We start from the raw sequence: 19,262 nt of genomic DNA, 5'->3' as shown, positions 1-19,262 counted from the left end.
CATGCAACATGTTTGCTGCGCTGTGCGCAACGTTCTATGAAATAATTTATTGCAGCAGTACTGTCTCTTTCAAACGTACTAACCTCCAATTCATGTCCTTCCTTTTCTTTCTCCAAGTAACTGATCGCCACACAATCAGCTCTGTAACAGATGTCAAGCCATCTGTAAGCTTAGAACGACGATTCTTCAAAACATTTAAGGATCATTGAAATATCTTCATAGTACATGTTTAATTATTCTATCCATCTATCCATCCAGTGTCGTGCCAGTCCTAACAAGAATACAGGCAGGAACAATACCTGAAGGGGGCACCATATCCTTGCTAGCAATGCGACACCGTGTCCTCACATGTTTAATTATTGACAATATAGATTATTTAAATTCTGTTAACATTTTATCTGTATAATAAACATATTTTCCTGTATTTCATATTAAAAATGATATCATCATCATATGTAAATACATGCTTTATAAAGTGGCTCAGGTTGGGCAATATTACAACTGTATCGCAAGTTTACAGTGAGATGATTGTACTTATAAATACAAACAGTTCTACGAGGAGCACTTGATGGACTGATTGAGTGCGTTTAGAGTTCTTGGTATGAAACTGTTTCTGAACCGCGAGGTCCGGCTCTAAAGCGTTTGCCATATGGAAGCAGTTCAAATAGACAGCATGGCTGAGGCAGCGTGTGCCTGATGCTGTCTACTAATAATTCTCTTTCCAATCAGCTGCTGTAGAACTGTGATTCCACACTCAGATACAGTGATATACAGTGCATCCAGAAACTATTCACAGTGCATCACTTTTTCCATATTTTGTTATGTTACAGCCTTTTTCCAAAATGGATTCATTCATTATTTTCCTCAGAATTCTACACACAACACCCCATAATGACAATGTGAAAAAAGTTTACTTGAGATTTTTGCAAATTTATTAAAAATAAAAAAACTGAGAAAGCACATGTATATAAGTATTCACAGCCTTTGCCATGAAGCTCCAAATTGAGCCCAGGTGCATCCTGTTTCCCCTGATCATCCTTGAGATGTTTCTGCAGCTTCACTGGAGTCCACCTGTGGTAAATTCAGTTGATGTGACATGATTTGTAAAGGCACACACCTGTCTATAGAAGGTCCCACAGTTGACAGTTCATGTCAGAGCACAAACCAAGCATGAAGTCAAAGGAATTGTCTGTAGACCTCCAAGACAGGATTGTCTCGAGGCACAAATCTGGGGAAGGGTACAGAAACATTTCTGCTGCTTTGAAGGTGCCAATGAGCACAGTGGCCTCCATCATCCGTAAGTGGAAGAAGTTCGAAACCACCAGGACTATTCCTAGAGCTGGCCGGCCATCTAAACTGAGCGATCGGGGGAGAAGGGCCTTAGTCAGGGAGGTGACCAAGAACCCGATGGTCACTCTGTCAGAGCTCCAGAGGTCCTCTGTGGATAGAGGAGAACCTTCCAGAAGGACAACCATCTCTGCAGCAATCCACCAATCAGGCCTGTATGGTAGAGTGGCCAGACGGAAGCCACTCCTTAGTAAAAGGCACATGGCAGCCCACCTGGAGTTTGCCAAAGGCACCTGAAGGACCCTCAGACCATGAGAAACAAAATTCTCTGGTCTGATGAGACAAAGATTGAACTCTTTGGTGTGAATGCCAGGCGTCACGTTTGGAGGAAACCAGGCACCACTCATCACCAGACCAATGCCATCCCTACAGTGAAGCATGGTGGTGGCAGGATCATGCTGTGGGGGCCAGGAACTGGGAGACTAGTCAGGATAAAGGGAAAGATGACTGCAGCAATGTACAGAGACATCCTGGATGAAAACCTGCTCCAGAGCGCTCTTGACCTCTTTCTGGAGCGACAGTTCATCTTTCAGCAGGACAACGACCCTAAGCACACAGCCAAGATATCAAAGGAGTGGCTTCAGGACAACTCTGTGAATGTCCTTGAGTGGCCCAGCCAGAGCCCAGACTTGAATCCGATTGAACATCTCTGGAGAGATCTTAAAATGGCTGTGCACCGACGCTTCCCATCCAATCTGATGGAGCTTGAGAGGTGCTGCAAAGAGGAATTGGCGAAACTGGCCAACGATAGGTGTGCCAAGCTTGTGGCATCATATTCAAAAAGACTTGAGACTGGAATTGCTGCCAAAGGTGCATCGACAAAGTATTGAGCAAAGGCTGTGAATACTTATGGACATGGGATTTCTCAGTTTTTTATTTTTAATAAATTTGCAAAAACCTCAAGTAAACTTTTTCACGTTGTCATTATGGGGTGTTGTGTGTAGAATTCTGAGGAAAAAAATTAATGTAATCCATTTTGGAATAAGGCTGTAACATAACAAAATGTGGAAAAAGTGATGCGCTGTGAATACTTTCCGGATGCACTGTAAATACTTCGAGTGGCTCACTGAGAGTAACAATGCTAAAGCAGTTATGGTATTTGGAATAGTTTGGCCATTCCATGGACCATTATATTGTTACAGGTTAATTACAATCAGATGCCTTAAACTAATAAACAATATGTGGTTAATTTCAGTGTATATGATAAAGCCGCGTCAGGGATGTGCATCTAAAAAATAAAGGGAAACCACACTTGAACAAAAGCACTGCTTTGACGCTGGGTGCCGCCAGTTTGAAAAACCGAGCTGAGAACTTGCGTATGCCAGGGATTGAGTTGGAGTAAATATGTGCATGGTTTTAGGCCAAGTTTAGTTTTTATACAATTACATAGTTTATACATCATATACAGTACGTAATTTGGATTCCATTATATCATTACAGAAGGACTTGAACAGAATACAGGCTTGGGTAGATTTATGGCAGATGAAATTTAATGTCAATAAATGTAAAGTATTACACATAGGAAGTAAAAATGTTAGGTTTGAATACACAATGAGCAGTTTGAAAATCAAGAGTATGCCTTATGAGAAGGATTTAGGAGTCATAGTGGACTCTAAACTATCGACTGGCAGACAGTGTCCAGAAGCCATTAAGAAGGCTAACAGAATGTCAAGTTATATAGCGCCTTAAATTGTGAAGTCCAAGGAGGTTCTGCTAAAGCTTTATAACACACTGGTGAGGCCTCATCTGGAGTCCTGTGTGCTGTTTTAGTCTCCAGGCTGCAAAAAGGACATAGCAGCAGTGGCGGGCAGCTGGGGGCGGTACCCAGCCAGGACACCTGGAAGGACTGGAAGAGGGACTATGCCTCCTCCGGACCACGAGATGGCAGCCACCCTGGTTGGTATGGTGGCCACAGGAACAGAGCATGGAAGCTCAACCCTATAGGGGCCCATGGTCACTGCCGGGGGCGCCCAGATGCCTATGAAGCCCTGGATGTCAGCACTTCCGCCACCCCTGGAGGTGCTGGCGGAAGGAAAACCAGGGACAACCAGAGTGCTTCCGGGTGCTCGTGCAGCACTTCCACCGCACCATGAAGTGCCGCAGGAAGATCATCAGGAGGCACCTGGAGCATGTCCGGGTGGACTTAAAAGGGGCCGCCTTCCTCCATTCGTGAGTTGTAGTCGGGAGGAAGAAGACAGAGCTTGGCGGAGAGGAGCGGAGGCAGTGAAGACTTAAAGAAGTGGGTGATTGATGCAAGGGCACTGTGTGCTGTGGACATTATTTATAATAAAACGTGTGCTTTATGCAACTATCAGTGTGCCTGTCTGTGTCTGGGACTGGACTTCCACAAAGCGATAGAAAAGGTCCAGAGAAGAGCGACTAGGCTGATTCCAGGGCTACAGGGGATGAGTTATGAGGAAAGATTTAAAGAGCTGAGCCTTTACAGTTTAAGCAAAAGAAGATTGAGGAGACCTGACAGAAGTGTTTAAAATTATGAAGGGAATTAGTGTAAGTGGATTGAGACTGCGACTTTAAAACGAGTTCATCAAGAACACGGGGACACAGTTGGAAACTTGCTAAGGGTAAATTTCGTACAAACATTAGGAAGTTTTTCTTTACAGTAAGAACGATAGACACTTGGAATAAGCGACCAAGTAGTGTAGTAGACAGTAAGACTTTAGGGACTTTCAAAACTCAACTTGATGTTTTTTTGGAAGAAATAAGTGGATAGGACTGGGGAGCTTTGTTGGGCTGAATGGCCTGTTCTCGTCCAGAGTGTTCTAATGCTTCCAATGTTTAGCCTGCTGTCTCATCCCCCACCGACTCAGCTGAATTGAGATGCAAAATTCTCAGAGCTCAAGTCTGTTTACCAGGATGTGAGGTCCCTTGAGTTGTGCAGGGTAAATAATACAGGTATATCGATATTTGAAATACAGTAGACCCCTGAAAAGTCGCAGTTCACAGTTCACGACTGCGGTCGTTTGCGGATTTTTCCTCAGAACCTAACTAATAATTGCCAGTGACCAAAAGCAAACAAAAGTTTATGTAATTTGTGCTTCAAGTTCCTGTGCCTCTGTCTGCCTTCTGTTGGGTTACCTGTACTTATTCGTTTTGTCCTGGATCGTTTCTTGATTGGCTTCTGGATTGTCTGCCCATCTGCCTTTGTACATGAGGACTGTGAGTGGATTCATGGCAATCCTGCAAAGAAAGGAGCGCTGCTGAACCCGTCCACCCATCTTCACTATTTCAGGAACTACCGGTAGGACTATCTGTACATTCCCATTCAACATGCGGATCTCTGGACTATCTATTATCATCATTACATTTCATCCGTTGCCATTTTTCATGATTTACTGTGTGTTTTTTGTTTGTGCTTTGTTGTATTTAATGTGTAATCACTATAAGGGGAACAGGGGTGGTATCGTTGTTTTTATTTTTTTTCATTACATTCTTTATTTACTGTTTGATTACAAGTTTGCTTTGATTTTGTCTCTGTTTGTGAGTGCGTGCGGGTCGGTCCAAGGCTGGGTGCATCCCTGGAATCTCCACCATAAAAATAAATAAATCACTGTCTTCTCGACTGTGTGAATCTTAGCGGCACCAGACTGCTGCAGCGTTATTCATTTCTCCTTGCTGCTGATTTACTGTGATACATCTCCAGCTGAGTGTTCTTGTGTTTTCTGTTTTGTTCCTCTTAACCCTTAAACCGCCACAAACGGCTATAGTCGTTTCCAGTGCAATTTGCCAGCACTCAGGAGCCGAGTATATTTGGCGACGTACATTCATTAAATGCCACAACTGGCTATAGTTGGTTCCCAGTGCAATTTACAGCCCGCCGGAGCTGATCATAATGTGCTGTACATTTGTGGAGCAGTGAGTCACTGGTGCCCTCTACAGAACTGCAGCATCACTGTCCCTGGGACTGAGCCAGTGCACTAGACTAGCCTGCCGGAAGCAGCGTTTACTTCTGTGTTCTTGAGTGCAGCCAGTTCAAACACAGTTGACTCGGTGATTTGCTGAATTTCATCAATGGCATCAGTTGCACCTTGTACATATTGTTCCAGTAGTTTTTAAAATAGTTTTTACAGTTCATTGGCAGTGTATAAAATGATCAGTGTTGCAGTACTGTAATTGTGATGCTCTTTGCATGAAAAAAATGTGTTTCATTAAAATTTCACTTTTTCTTTGTGAATTGTGTTGTTTACTTAAAAAATGCAGCAAAAAAGTATTTGGTGTCCAGGGGTGCATTATCCTCTAAGTATGTGGCAGTTTAAGGGTTAAAGCCCCAAGATGCTGTTGAAATGTCCTGCACCTTCTAAGGCTTCTGGCAATGAAAACACACTTGCATGAATTCCAGTACATACAGCGGTAACATCGGTATTTTACATTCTAGCACTGTAGGAGACATAGCAGTACAGTACTGTACAGTATACGGGTTTACCTTTATTTCTTTTTTTTAGGTAATGCATTAAGATGAGTTTAAATTGAAATTAAAGTGTTTTGGGGGCATATTTAGGGTTTAAATTATAAAAATAGGCATTTTTTTAACCACATCTAAAATTTGCGGTTTTTCACATTTTGCAGGTGCTCTATGGATGTAACTCCCGCGAATTTTGGGGGTGTACTATACAGACATTTCATGTGTGTTTCATTTCTACAATAATCTGGATAAATGTAGGATGACAGAAAATGTGAGGCAAGAAATACTGAACACATAACGAAAACAGAAACTTTTTTCATATTATAGTAATAATTGATAAAAGGTTGACATGAAGTGTATAATGTATGAAGACTGAAGTTCAAATCTTCTATAATATGCTACTGTTACTGTCTGTTTGTCTGTCCAGGATTTTAAATCACCTGTAGCTCGCAAACCATTTGACCTATTGACTTGAAATTTGGTACACATATACTACGTGATGTCTACTATCTACTTTTGGGTGATAATTGACCTAAAATGTCAAAGGTCAATTCAGGAAGGTCAAGGTCAAAAATCAAATAACCTGTAGCCTGAAATTTAGTACACATATACTATGCTGACACCCTGCACTACAGCTTTATATTAAAAGCAATGCATTTTGGCATTATTACTCTTTATTTTTATTTTATTTTGTTGCAGAATCAACTCTCAGCAGCAGGCAGCAGGGTGGCCGTGTGGCGCATGAGTATGGGCACCTTTCTCATCCCTACCACCTCCGCTGTCACTTCCCTTACCTCTTCATATCTTAAGTCATTGTACACATATATGGTCAACGAAGGTCAAGGGTCAATGGAGTATGGTCAAGTCAAGTGTATTCACTGCACCTTATCGTGCATTGCGCCGTTACTGTCTACTATCAAATAAATACTTTCACAAAAGATGTAACAAAACAAGCGTGCCTTTATTCAAGAATATAATGGAAGAAAATGAACTTATTTAATTTATATATTGCTGTCAATATGTAAAAACCAACGTCCATTTTTATCAATTGCATGGCTGGTTTAGAGGTAAGAACGTCTCCTTCTAAATCAAGCGGTTGTGGGTTCGATCCCAGGTCTTCCCTGCATTTTCTGTTTTGAGTAGTGAGCTGCTATTATTATTACTATCTTATATATAAACATCTTTGCTCCACACATGAATATTAATGACTTACCAAAGAGTTGATATAAAGTGGCAATATGAAGAGAAATATTACTAATTTTGGCACTATGATGTTGTTTCATCCACTAGATGGCAGCAGAACACTGTCCTGACAGATATTTAGGCTTAACACTGTAAACTTGATCATTAACACTAGAATTCCTGAAGTCTACTAAAAAACTTGTATTCCCAGCCCACCTTTAATTCCTTCACACCTCTCCAGCAGTGTCTTTTGTTTTATAAATATGTCGATCAGCACAAGCAGCAAGCAGCCTGCTATCTCATCCCCTGCTTTGGCAGAGCTCAACTATCCCAGCTGAAGGCTTGTTTATCTGTGAGTGAAGTACCTAGAGCTGTATAGGCTAAAATATATATCGTTATTTGGAACACATGCATTCCGTTTCTACAAAGACCTGTGTAATAGTAGGATGACAGAAATGTTGAACACATACCTAAAAGACAAACTTTTTCCATGTTTTAGTACGAACAACAAAATTTTGACATGAAGTGTATAATGTGTGAGGACTGAAGTCCAAATATCAAATAAGCACTTTCACAAAAGATACAAGTATAACAGAACAAGTGCACTTTTATTCTAGACTATAACCAAACCAGAAATAGAAATCAGGGTAGTGTACTTCATTGTTACAACTTCTTTGGTAGTACAGCGGTAAGAACTGCTGACTCCTATTCAAAAGGTTGCGGGATCGAGTCTTCACGTGTCCCAAAATAAGCATTTTGAGTAGTGAGTTGCTCTTATTGTTACTATTATACAATAAAAGCATACATTTGATTTGAGTCTGTAACAGCCGGTGTAAATTTTTGGTACTTTTTTTTTTTAATTAAGTTTTATTCTCTCAGTTGCATTCCCCCCAATCTGACACTGCTGTTTTCAAAGACGTGTTATAACAGAGATAAACACAGATGAGGACAAGGGTTCTACATCGGAGAAAGAGAACAGAAGTCCTCCTTGCAAGAAACGTCCATTCACACATAAGAACAAAGCAGCTGCACCAGGCGTAAAGGTGAAAGATGGCACTGTTTGGATGCAGCAACAGGTCAGACGTCGTCCTGCCAGTCAGTCTGCCCCACGTGTCCCTATTCAAAACAACATGGCTTACAGAGCTCGCCAATGTATAGTGCAAAGTTCTGTTTGTGATTATATTTCGCAATGGTCTTTATATGAAAAATATTTCTGTGTTAAAAGCAAGATCAAATGGTATTTACCTTGATTTATTTACTTATCTTCCTACGGCGTAAAGTCACAAGTAGACTGCAGAGTTTCCTCTGTTTGATCGACGCGGGTACACTGACACAGTACATGTGTTCTGAAGTGACTTTAGCTGCAGGTGGAAGCTCCTGTCGGACCTTACCTAACTGTTGTTATGGTTCTGCCTTTGTTCAGAAATGGCTCCATAAGCGTTATGACCTTAGTCTCAGAAAGTCTTTCTTCTATGGGGTGACTGGGATCTTTTCCTGAATAAGATCAAACACATTTGCGTAGGGTGCAACAGGAGCTTCCACCAGCAGCTAAAGTCACTTGAAAACCACACACATCTTCTCATCTGTTACTCATAACATATAATTGCTGTTGGTGTCTCTCATTTTGTCAACAGGCTGTTCATAGAGGATGGCTGGAAGGCAGTTAGAGAACATCAGTGCTGTGGTCCAGCTGAGACACTGGGAGTTCCTGTGTCAGGAATATCAGTGTTCAGCCAGTCTACTATCAGTCTTTAAACATGGGGCAATCACTACCCCCTGGTCAATGCAGTACATCAATCTTAAAACAGCCCTAAAGTGGTTTTCACAACAGAAATAACAACAAACAGGCTTCTAACTGTGGGCTGCTATTAAAAACAAGAGGGCTTATATAAGAGTCAAAACACAAAGACTGATAATTAACTCAAGATGTGGAAAGCTATTCGCCATTACCAAAAAATCTGAATCTGAAACACCAACCCAACACTCATTCACAGTTCAAATCCATATCTCAAAGAGAGGGAGTTTGCATGTTCTCCCTGTGTCTGCGTGGGTTTCCTCCGGGTACACCAGTTTCCTCCCACAGTCCAAAGACATGCAGGTTGGGTGGATTGGGGATTCTAAATTGTCCCTAATGTGTGCTTGGTGTGTGGGTGTTGGTGTGTGTGTCCTGTGGTGTGTTGGCGCCCTGCCCAAGATTGGTTCCTGCCTTGCGCCCAGTGTTGGCTGGGATTGGAAAATGGATGGATGGATGGATGAATGGAGTCTCCATGATATAAATTGTGGTGCCTCCTGAGAGGTGGACTCTGACAACCATCCAGTATCGCCTGGTAACCCATTAAGAATCTGAAATGTGGAGTGCCCCTTCAGTTGTTTCATTAGATTTTATTTTCTTTCTGGTTCTTGTGAGACAGGCGTGAAGAGGTCAGTTTCTGGTTGACACAAATCTGCACAGACAGACTTTATGAGCTCGCTGTTTAGCCAGAGCACATATTTCATTTGGTAGTATTGTGCTGGTATAATTCTATCTTGACTTTAAGGGGTGTTTGTGTGTAAATGATGAGTACAGCTTTATACCATAAGTGGTGAATTTGCTATGATATCAATAAATGGCTCAGCAGTTGATGATTGAACACTCAAATATATTTTATTTCTTCAGTTACACTTTCACTAGAAGAAAGCAGTGTTAATACAACCACACGTCTACGAATGAAAGATGACTGAAATGGTTACACTTTGCAAATGATAAAAATAAGTCTGTGAGCCAGAGCGCGGTGGAGACACCATAAAGAGAATGAAGATCCCAGATTCTTGTCTTAAGGGGCTTAACGAAATGCAACATACAACCATAATAAGCAACACCTCGATCCCATTTGGCCTTCAGCTGATATTGCTAAATTCATTTTGGCCCAATAGACCAGAAACGTTGGGCACTCCTTTAAATGATAAACCAGTTATTCATGATTTTTGCTTTAAGTAGCGAATCCTTTAATTACACCGTGTGCTTTTCTTAATAACAGTTTAATTCTTATATCTTTTCACAACAGACATTGTCTTCTTTCTTGTGTCTTGATAGCTTTAGGTGGCCAGCCCTCCATTTCCATTGGCTCTACAGAGGACCAGCAGACCAGACTGGAGTGCAAGGCTGATAAGTGGGGCACCACACCAGACATGGCCTGGGGTGACATGAATGGAGTGGACTTGACGTCTGAGTCCAGCGTCACTGAACAGCGGGACAATGAGAGATTTCTCAGAGTGAGCAGCTTCATCCCCATCAAGCAGGAGTTCAATATGTTCTCCTGTCTCATGAGAAGTAAAGTGCCAAAGCCTGACTGGCATTCAGGCCTTACGGTCTACAGTGAGTACTCTGAGTTATGGCCTCCTTGCCTTACTAACATCTGAACTGATGTGACTTTCAAAGGTTTGGTTTTTCATCTTAATTTCATCACTAAGGTTGAATGGCAACTCCAAAATGAACCCCAATATGACTGATGATGTGGTGTTTGTATGAGTGAGTGGACCTTGTGAGGAAATGGTGCCCATCCAGGACTATTTCCTGACTTGCGTCCAGTGCTTCTGAGGTTGGCGTCACAAAGGTTGGGAGACAAAGTCAGAGAGGTGAGATTGCATTGGTTTGGACATGTGCAGAGGACAGATACTGGGCATAATGAGAGAAGGGTGCTAAGGATAGAGCTGCCAGGCAAGAGAAAAAGAGAAAGGCTTAAGGTTTATGGATGTGGTGAGAGAGGACATGCAGGTGATGGGTGTAACAGAACAACATGACGAGAACAGGAAGAGATGGAACAAGATGATCCACTGTGGCGACCCCTAATGGGAGCAGCTGAAAGAAAAAGAAGAGAATGAATGACTGACAGACGTTCATGAATAAAATTATTTTTGAACAGTTTACATTTTGAATAGTTTGCATTGATGCACAAAAACAGAATTAAAATGAAAACAAATTTAATTTGACACATACAAATTATACACACAAAACAAGATGGAGTGAAAGGCCTAGTTGCTCATCACCAATTACTGTGCCTTAACACTAGAATTACCAAAGCTTACGAAAAAACTCGGAGATCTGTCCCACCTTAAATTGCTTTGCACCCCTCCATCAGCGTCTTTTGTCCTGTAAATGTGCCGATAAAAAGCAAGCAGCCTGCTATCACATCTCCCCACCCCACACAGTTTTCTCAGTTCAAGTCTGTTTACCTGTGTGTCAGTTGCTTAGAGTTGTATAGAGTGAGAAGTCAAGCAGAATGACACCTTTTATAAATACTATATTGTTATTTGGAACACATGCGTTTCATGTGTGTTCTGTGCCTACAACAATCTGTGCAAACAAATCATTAAACAGAAATGTTTTTCATGTTTTAGTAATAATTGACAAAATGTAGACATAAAGTGTATAATATGTGAAGCCTGAATTCCAAATCTCAAAGAAAAACTTTCACAAAAGGTGCAAATATAACAGAACAAGTGCGCCACTATTCAAGAATATTACTGCAGAAAAAGAACATGAGTTAGGGTGCGACATTGACACGCCTTTGCTACAACTGCTTCGGTGGCTCAACAGTATCAACTGTTGACTGGTAATCAAAACTTCACAGGTTCAACCCAGGTGAGTCCGTTTTAAGAAGTGAGCTGCTCTTATTCTTACTATCTTAGAATAAAAAGATACATTTAATTTCAGTCTGTAACAGCCATGGTAAATTTATGATACTTGTAAAGGTTAGCTTTGCTTTTTTTTTTATTCAGTTTTATTCTCTCAGTTGCATTCACGATCCCACCATCCCCCCCAACTGCTTCTGACACTGCTGTTTTCACATAGACTCGCTATAACAGAGGTGAACTCAGATGATGACAGTTATACATCACAGAAAGAATGCACGTCACACTTTTTCCATTGCTGTACTTTTTATACTGTATATACATGGGAAGCTCTGCAGTCTACTTGTGACTTTACACTGTAAGAAGTAAGTAAATAAATAACGGTAAATAACATTCGATCTGGCTCTTATAAAAAAAGTACAGGGTTCTTTTTCAGCAGTTATATTCTTGAATAGAAGCGCACTTGTTCTGTTATATTTGTACCTTTTGTGAAAGTGTTTCTTTGACATTTAGACTTCAGGCTTCACACATTATACACTTCATGTCTACATTTTGTCAATTATTACTAAAACATGAAAAACGTTTCTGTTTTAATGATGTGTTTACATACAGTAGATCGTTGTAGACACGGAACACACATGAAATGCATGTGTTCCAAATAACGATATACTGTTTATAAAAGGTGTCATTTTGCTTGATTTCTCACTCTATACAACTCTAAGCAACTGACATGCAGGTAAACAGACTTGAGCTGAGAAAACTGTTGGGATGTTATAGTAGGCTGCTTGCTGCTTATCTACACATTTATAGGACAAAAGATGCTGATGGAGAGGTGTGAAGGGATTTAAGGTGGGATGGATCTACGAGTTTTTTCATAGGCTCTAGTAATTCTAGTGTTAAAGAAGAAAAACAATGGCCAGTGACAGTAAGAGGCCACTTTTTAAAAATATTAATAAAAATCATTAATAAATGTCAGCAGTACTAATTATAAAATAAGTTATAATTTACATAAAGGAGCAAACAATAAGGCAGCTGAAACCCTTAATGATTTTCCTCATTCATGATGTTGGTGGATGGTAGTCAGAAGCTCCTCCTCAGTCTCTCTGCTCTTCAGACAGTCATACCATTTACCTGACCACAGCACAGAGATAAGGCTGTTGTTGGGATGGCTGATGTCAATGATAATTTTCTTTGACTTTGTCAAATGTCGCTTGATGTAGATATCCTCAAGGAGAGGGAGTGCACAACCTGTGAGGTGTTCAGCTGACCACACCAATCTCTGTAGAGCCTTGTGGTCCTGCTGCATGCTGTTCCCAAACCAGGCAATGACACTTCCTGTCAAAATACTTTCAATGGTGGATGTGTAGAAATTCTTTGGTCTCTGGAAAAGCATCCTGCAACCACCGCGGTGTCTGAGGTGCTAGAGATGTTGTTGTGTCACTTCACCAAGGTTTCCATTTGTTTGGGCCAGGTTAAATCCTCTGTGATGTTGGCACTGAGGTATCTGAAGCTGTCCACCCTCTCTACTCGAGTGCTGTTGTTATTGAGGTAGTGGCCATGCCTCTGTGGTTTCCCCCTAAGTTCACAGTTAGTTCCTTTGTCCTGCTGACATTCCAGAGTAGACTGTTGTTGTGACACCAGTGTGACAGACACTCCACTTCATCATTGTCAGAGATCAAACCTACCACAGCTATGTCATCGCAAACTTGACAACGTTGTTAGTGCCATGTGCAGCTGTACAGTCATATTTGTAGATGAAAGAACAGAAGTGGACTCGGCACACAGCCTTGTGGAGCCCCTCTGTTGAGAGTGAGGAATGATGAGGTGTGGCCACTCACTTAAACCACCTGATTCTGCCAGTCAGAAAGGTAGATATCCTGCCACACAATGAAATTCTCAGACACAGGACCTTGAACTTAGTGATGAGTTTAGAGGGTTTTACTGTGTTGAATGCAGAACTACCATCTCCAAATGGCATTCACACATAATTTCACCTCTTGTTGTTGAGGTGGACCAGTACTGTGTGTAGGATCACGGTGATGGAATCACCCATGTGTCTGTTGGAGTGATATACAAACTGTCATGGATCCTGTTCTTTACACAGAGAAGAGCAGATGTAGTTATGCAGTTATGAGTATTTGTAACAAATCAGTAGTCATTCAGACAGGTTGGACTCACTTTCTTAGGCACAGATACAATGGTGGATCTTTTAAAGCACATTGATGTAAAATACTGTGTTAAGGAGAGATTGAATATTACCATGAACACTGGTGCAAGCTGATCAGCACAGATCTTAAACACGTGTCCTGGTATGCCATCGGCACTTGATGCCTTAGTTAATTAGTCCTGCGAATCCATAAGAAAATAGCTTAAATAGCATTAAAAATTGTAACATCTTGCGTACAGAGCAAACCAGTGAAAAAAGTGAAAATGTCTGCCATAGTGTGTGCTCAGTTATGACGTCTACTGAACACACAGCATAAGAGCCCATAGATTAGGAAAAAATCCAGCAGGTGAAAGAAAACTGAAGAAATAGATGGAGGTCCACCTGACAGTGAGCTTTAGTTAGATGATGTGTCAGAGACATCAACTGGTATGAGAGGTGGTCCACTGGTAATTTTTAGTACACCATGTTATGCTATGCCTTAAAACAAATGTATAGCGGCTCTGAGCTCTTTAAATGTTCTGTCTGGAGATCAAGTCAGCTACCTGGAAGATGTGGAAGAGCAGGAGATAATAAGGCTTGGAGGAAAACTGCTGTCAGAACTCGATTTTAAAACGAGATGGAAATGGATGATTCCAGTCAGGGTCAGGTGAGCTGAGAATATGAAGAAAGAACTGGCTGGGGACTTAAGAAAGAGAAGACCAGGGGAAGAAGACACAACATCACCACAGCTAAGTTCATCTCAATGATGTCAATGGTTTAAAGTATCCCAGGCCACCCCCTGGTGCTGGTTTATTATTTGTGCCTGGTTCTTCCAGTCAATGCAGTGTAACTTTCCATAATTTGAAAGTTTGTGATGCAAATCATTTCCCATCTGTCATATCTACTGTCCTGTCTGTCCATTGTGATGTACTCTCCCATTATTTGGACCTCTATGACCATTTTGAAGTAGACAGTTACAACCAGGATGCCCCAAGAAGTCCTGCACTGTGTCCTTATGTCCTTCATCTCCCTGGTCCACTAATCTAGGGCTCTTCAAACATGTCTCAAGATTGCATGCTTATTGTAAATCACTGTATCCATGTCATTTTCAGAAATAAACAAACCTCCAGGATTTGTGTGAGAGTCTAACCTTTTGAAGGAAGTCCTGCTGGACTCTTCACTTCACTGCCAGTTCCCCTGTATGGCAGCCACTCATGGTGCCGTTGTGCTGAGAGTGATTGGGGTGCTCAGGGTGTGTCTCCACATGTGTATATCTCTGTAGCAGCTTGACGTGATGTTCTAGCATTAGGAGATGGAATTTTAAATGTTTTCTGTTAGGAAGCCTAGTGCTTGTTCTCTCTGACTCTCCCATGCAGTGTTGTAGATGTGGAGAAAATGCAAAACAGGTTGTGACAGGCTTCTGATTCTGGCTCTTTCTGTTTGTTTTTTAGCCCCTTAATATTCTTAGTTTTATGTTTACCCCTGGAAAAATGAGACAAAAGTGTTGAATTTTTCAGCAACAAAAAGTGTCTGAGCACTTCATTGTGCTGCGGGGTTTTGAACTTCCTGACAGGCAGACCCCAGGTGGTTCGAGTGGGTGACTACACCTCATCATCCCTCCTCTAGTTAGGGCGACATCTCAACTGTCAGGCTTGAGTGTGAATTAACCTGTTTATCTGTTACTCTTCTTCTCTGCTGTCTTTTCTCATTTCTTCTACCACTGTCACCTCGACCATCAATCATGTTGTTAAAAATTACATTAAAGGATACATTTGCTATTTTTCAAGTCAAAGTTATTTTTCACAATCATGAGATACATTCATTTGTCATAGGAAATTGTGTTCTTAAGTGAAGCAGCATTTTAAAGTGTGACATAATACTGGGTCTGTTCTTGTGGTTTAAAACAGTTTCCGTGGGGCCTCCATTCAAATATGTCTTTGAATTTACCAAAAACATCCACTTCTGAAATGGAAATTATGTGATATCTTTGGCACAACAATATTTGTGCCAGTATTGCACAGACCACTTTGTCCAGGACTGTGAATGTTCTGAGAAACAGCCTTGATGTGATTTCATTTTTGTTCTCTGGTTAACACATTGACTGCTGGACCATTTATTATCACGACACTGTCATGTACGTCTGCATATATCTGATATAGCTGATCTTCTGTTTTTTCCTGATATTTTATCTTTGTTATATTTCTTGATCCTTTCCTTCACTCTCCTAGAGGTCTGACATATTTTTTATATTCTCTAGTGGAACAATTAACAGTGAATTGTTGTCTACTAGCCAAGTGAAAACTGCAGAGGTTATCTAGGTTGGTACTTCAAATTCAAGAATCTAGCATTTTGGGTTTGAATCACCTGATTGGTCATACTTCATGTAGAGTTTGCATGCTGTCCTTGACCTTGTGTGTAGTTTTCTTCCACATCCCCGTACACGTTCAGTGGATTGAAGATTCCAAATCTGTGTGTGTGTGTGGGTGGAAGTTATTGCGAAATGACAAATTATTTATGTAAAACCAGGCCTCATTTGAAACCTCAGTCTATATTTTGAAAGCAAAGACTAATTTTGACTTTTCAAAATTCTCCAAAAACGTGAGCATAGCAATGAAGGTGAGTTCTGACGGCACATAATTAAATTCATGATGGGTTATAATGCAATGTCAGGCAGAGTCGTAGCATGCAGGAGATCCATCCATTGTCCAACCCACTGAATCCAAACACAGGGTCACGGGGGTCTGCTGGAGCCAATCCCAGCCAACACAGGAACCAATCCCGGGCAGGGTGCCAACCCACCGCAGGACACACACAAACACCATACACTAGGGCCAATTTAGAATCGCCAATGCACCTAACCAGCATGTCTTTGGACTGTGGGAGGAAACCCACACAGACACTGGGAGAACATGCAAACTCCACGCAGGGAGGACCTGGGAAGCAAACCTGGGTCTCCTAACTGTGAGGCAGCAGCGCTACCACTGCGCCACCCGCAGGCGATCCTTGAAGCCTAAATACACATTGCACTCACCAGCATCAGCAGCATCAGACAATCAAGTGGAAGATTTCTACAATAGCATTGAAGATGTCCTGGGGCCTCATGCATAACGCCGTGTGTAGAATTCGCACTATAACATGATGTAAGCACAAAAGCTGAAATGTGCTTACGCACAGAAAAATAAAGATGCAAGTATCTGTGTGTACTCGAACTTCCACGTTCTTCCGCTACATAAATCCCGGTCAGCATGAAAAGTAACACTCGTGCACGCGCTTCATATAACGCCCCAACTCATCCCAGAATTATGCCTCTATGAATATACAAATCAATATAAATAGCCCTTAAGCTCAGCGTTCTGTGAAAAGACAATGGGAAAAGCACGGGGGAAAATAAAAGAATTTCAGCGAATACGAAGTGGAGGCAAATGAAAAACATACTACTTTTTGATTTAAACTGTGGTATAAACAAGAAAAGGAAGTTGATCGAGTGACATAGCGTGTTGGAGAAACTTGAAAGCTCACATTAACAAAGTTGCACAGTGCCGGAAATAAAAAAGACGTCACATATTTAGGGTACAGACAAAAAAAATAGGCACACAGTGGGAAAAAAGCACGAAATGTCAACTTTAATCTCGAAATTTCCACTTTAATCATGTAGTTTATTTTGTCATTAAAGTAGAACATCATAAAGTTCATCTTAAAATAATTTAATTTACTAGTTTCTCAATTCTCATCGTCTAACTAAAGTAGCACGTTAAATGCTTTGTTTTGTATTTGATCTTCAATGTGCTGTATGTGTGTGAATCACTACGTGCTTCCGCTCTTTCTCTTATTTCGAAAGGACACAGAATCCATTACATTCATGATATTACAACTCTCTGAATAATTTAAATACTGAGATATATACTTGATATCATTTTCATGATGATTGGAATGAAAGCATGTTATTAAACATGAGAACACGATGGCACAGTGATTGTTCATGACTCACACAAGATGCTTGCTGCGCTGTGTGCGACCTTTGATGAAATAATTTATTGTAGCAGTACTGTCTCTTTCAAACGTACTAAACTCCAATTCCTGTCCTTACTTTTCTTTCCCAAAATACCCAATTGCCACACAATCATCTCTGTAATAGACTTTAAGACATCTGTAAGCTTACAACGACGATTCTTCAAAACTTTTAAGGAACATTGAAATAACTTCATAGTACGTGTTTAATTATTCTATCCATCTATCCTCCCAGTGTCATGCCAGCCTCAAAAAATATACAGCGCAAGGCACGAAGAATACGTGAACTTGCTAGTGCTGCGGCACCGTGTCCTCACATTTTAATTATTAACAATATAGATTATTTAAATGAAGTTAAAGTTTTATCTGTATAATATAATGAACATATTTTGCTGCATTTCATCTTAAAAATGATATCGTCATCATATGTAAATATGAGCTTTATAAAGTGGCTCAGGTTGTGCAATATTATAACTGAAGTGCAAGTTTACAGTGAGGTGATTGTACTTATAAGTCCAAACAGTTCTACAAGGACGAACTGATTGAGTGCGTTTATAGTTCTTGGGATGAAACTGTTTCTGAACCGCGAGGTCCGTACAGGAAAGGCTTTGAAACGTTTTGCTGCGGCTGAGGCAGCGTGGGCTTGATGCTGTATACCGATAATTCTCTTTCCGATCAGCTGCTGCTGTGATTCCCCACTCAGATACAGTGATATAAATATTCCGAGTGGTGCAGTGAGAGTAATATGGAAAAAGATGATCCACTGTGGAAACTCCTAACAGGAGCAGCTGAAAGAAGAAGCAGAAGAAGGTGCAGTGAGAGTAACAACGCTAAAGCAGTTATGGTATTTGGAATACTATGGATATTCTCTGGAAATTATATTGTTTTGCACACTGGTGACACCCAGCGTCAAAGCAGTGCTACTGTTCCAGTGTGGTTTCCCTTTCTTTTTTAGATCCACATCTCTGAAGAGGCTTTATAAATACACTGAAATTAACCGCATATTGTTTATTAGTTTAATGCATCTGATTGTAATTAACCAGTAACAATATAATGGTGCACAGAATGGCCAAACTATTCCAAATACCATACCTGCTTTAGCGTTGTTACCCTCACTGCAACTTCTTCTTCTCCTTTCAGCTGTTGCCACATCTGATCATCTTTTTCCATATTACTCTCACTGCACCACTCGGAGTATTTATATCACTATATCTGAGTGGGGAATCAAAGATGTACAGAAGCTGATTGGAAAGAGAATTATCGGTATACAGCATCAAGCACACGCTGCCTCAGCCATGCTGTCTATTCGAACTGGTCTCATACGGCAATTGCTTCAGAGCCTTTCCTGTACGGACATCGCGGTTCAGAAACAGTTTCATCCCAAGAACTATAGATGCACTCAATCAGTCCATCAAGTGCTCCTTGTAGAACTGTCTGTACTTATAAGTACAATCACCTCACTGTAAACTTGAACTACAGTTATAATATTACACAAACTGAGCCACTTTATAAAGTGCGTATTTACATATGATGACGATATCATTTTTA

At 40.9% G+C, this 19,262-nt stretch overlaps 1 protein-coding gene across 1 annotated transcript in view; it reads left to right on the top strand.

Moving 5' to 3' along the window:
* Positions 1 to 19,262, top strand: part of LOC120520794 (butyrophilin subfamily 2 member A2-like) — a 95,177-nt gene that overhangs the window by 40,805 nt on the left and 35,110 nt on the right. The window contains exon 4 of the mRNA XM_039742877.1: positions 10,023 to 10,304. Coding sequence (XP_039598811.1) covers positions 10,023 to 10,304 — 282 coding nt within the window. The remainder of the gene's footprint in view (positions 1 to 10,022; positions 10,305 to 19,262) is intronic.

Source organism: Polypterus senegalus, unplaced genomic scaffold (genome assembly GCF_016835505.1).
Source record: "Polypterus senegalus isolate Bchr_013 unplaced genomic scaffold, ASM1683550v1 scaffold_5160, whole genome shotgun sequence".
Classification (NCBI taxonomy): Eukaryota; Metazoa; Chordata; class Cladistia; order Polypteriformes; family Polypteridae; genus Polypterus; species Polypterus senegalus.
The sequence above is the reverse complement of the archived record's forward strand: the minus strand, read 5'-3'. Positions and strand labels throughout refer to the sequence as shown.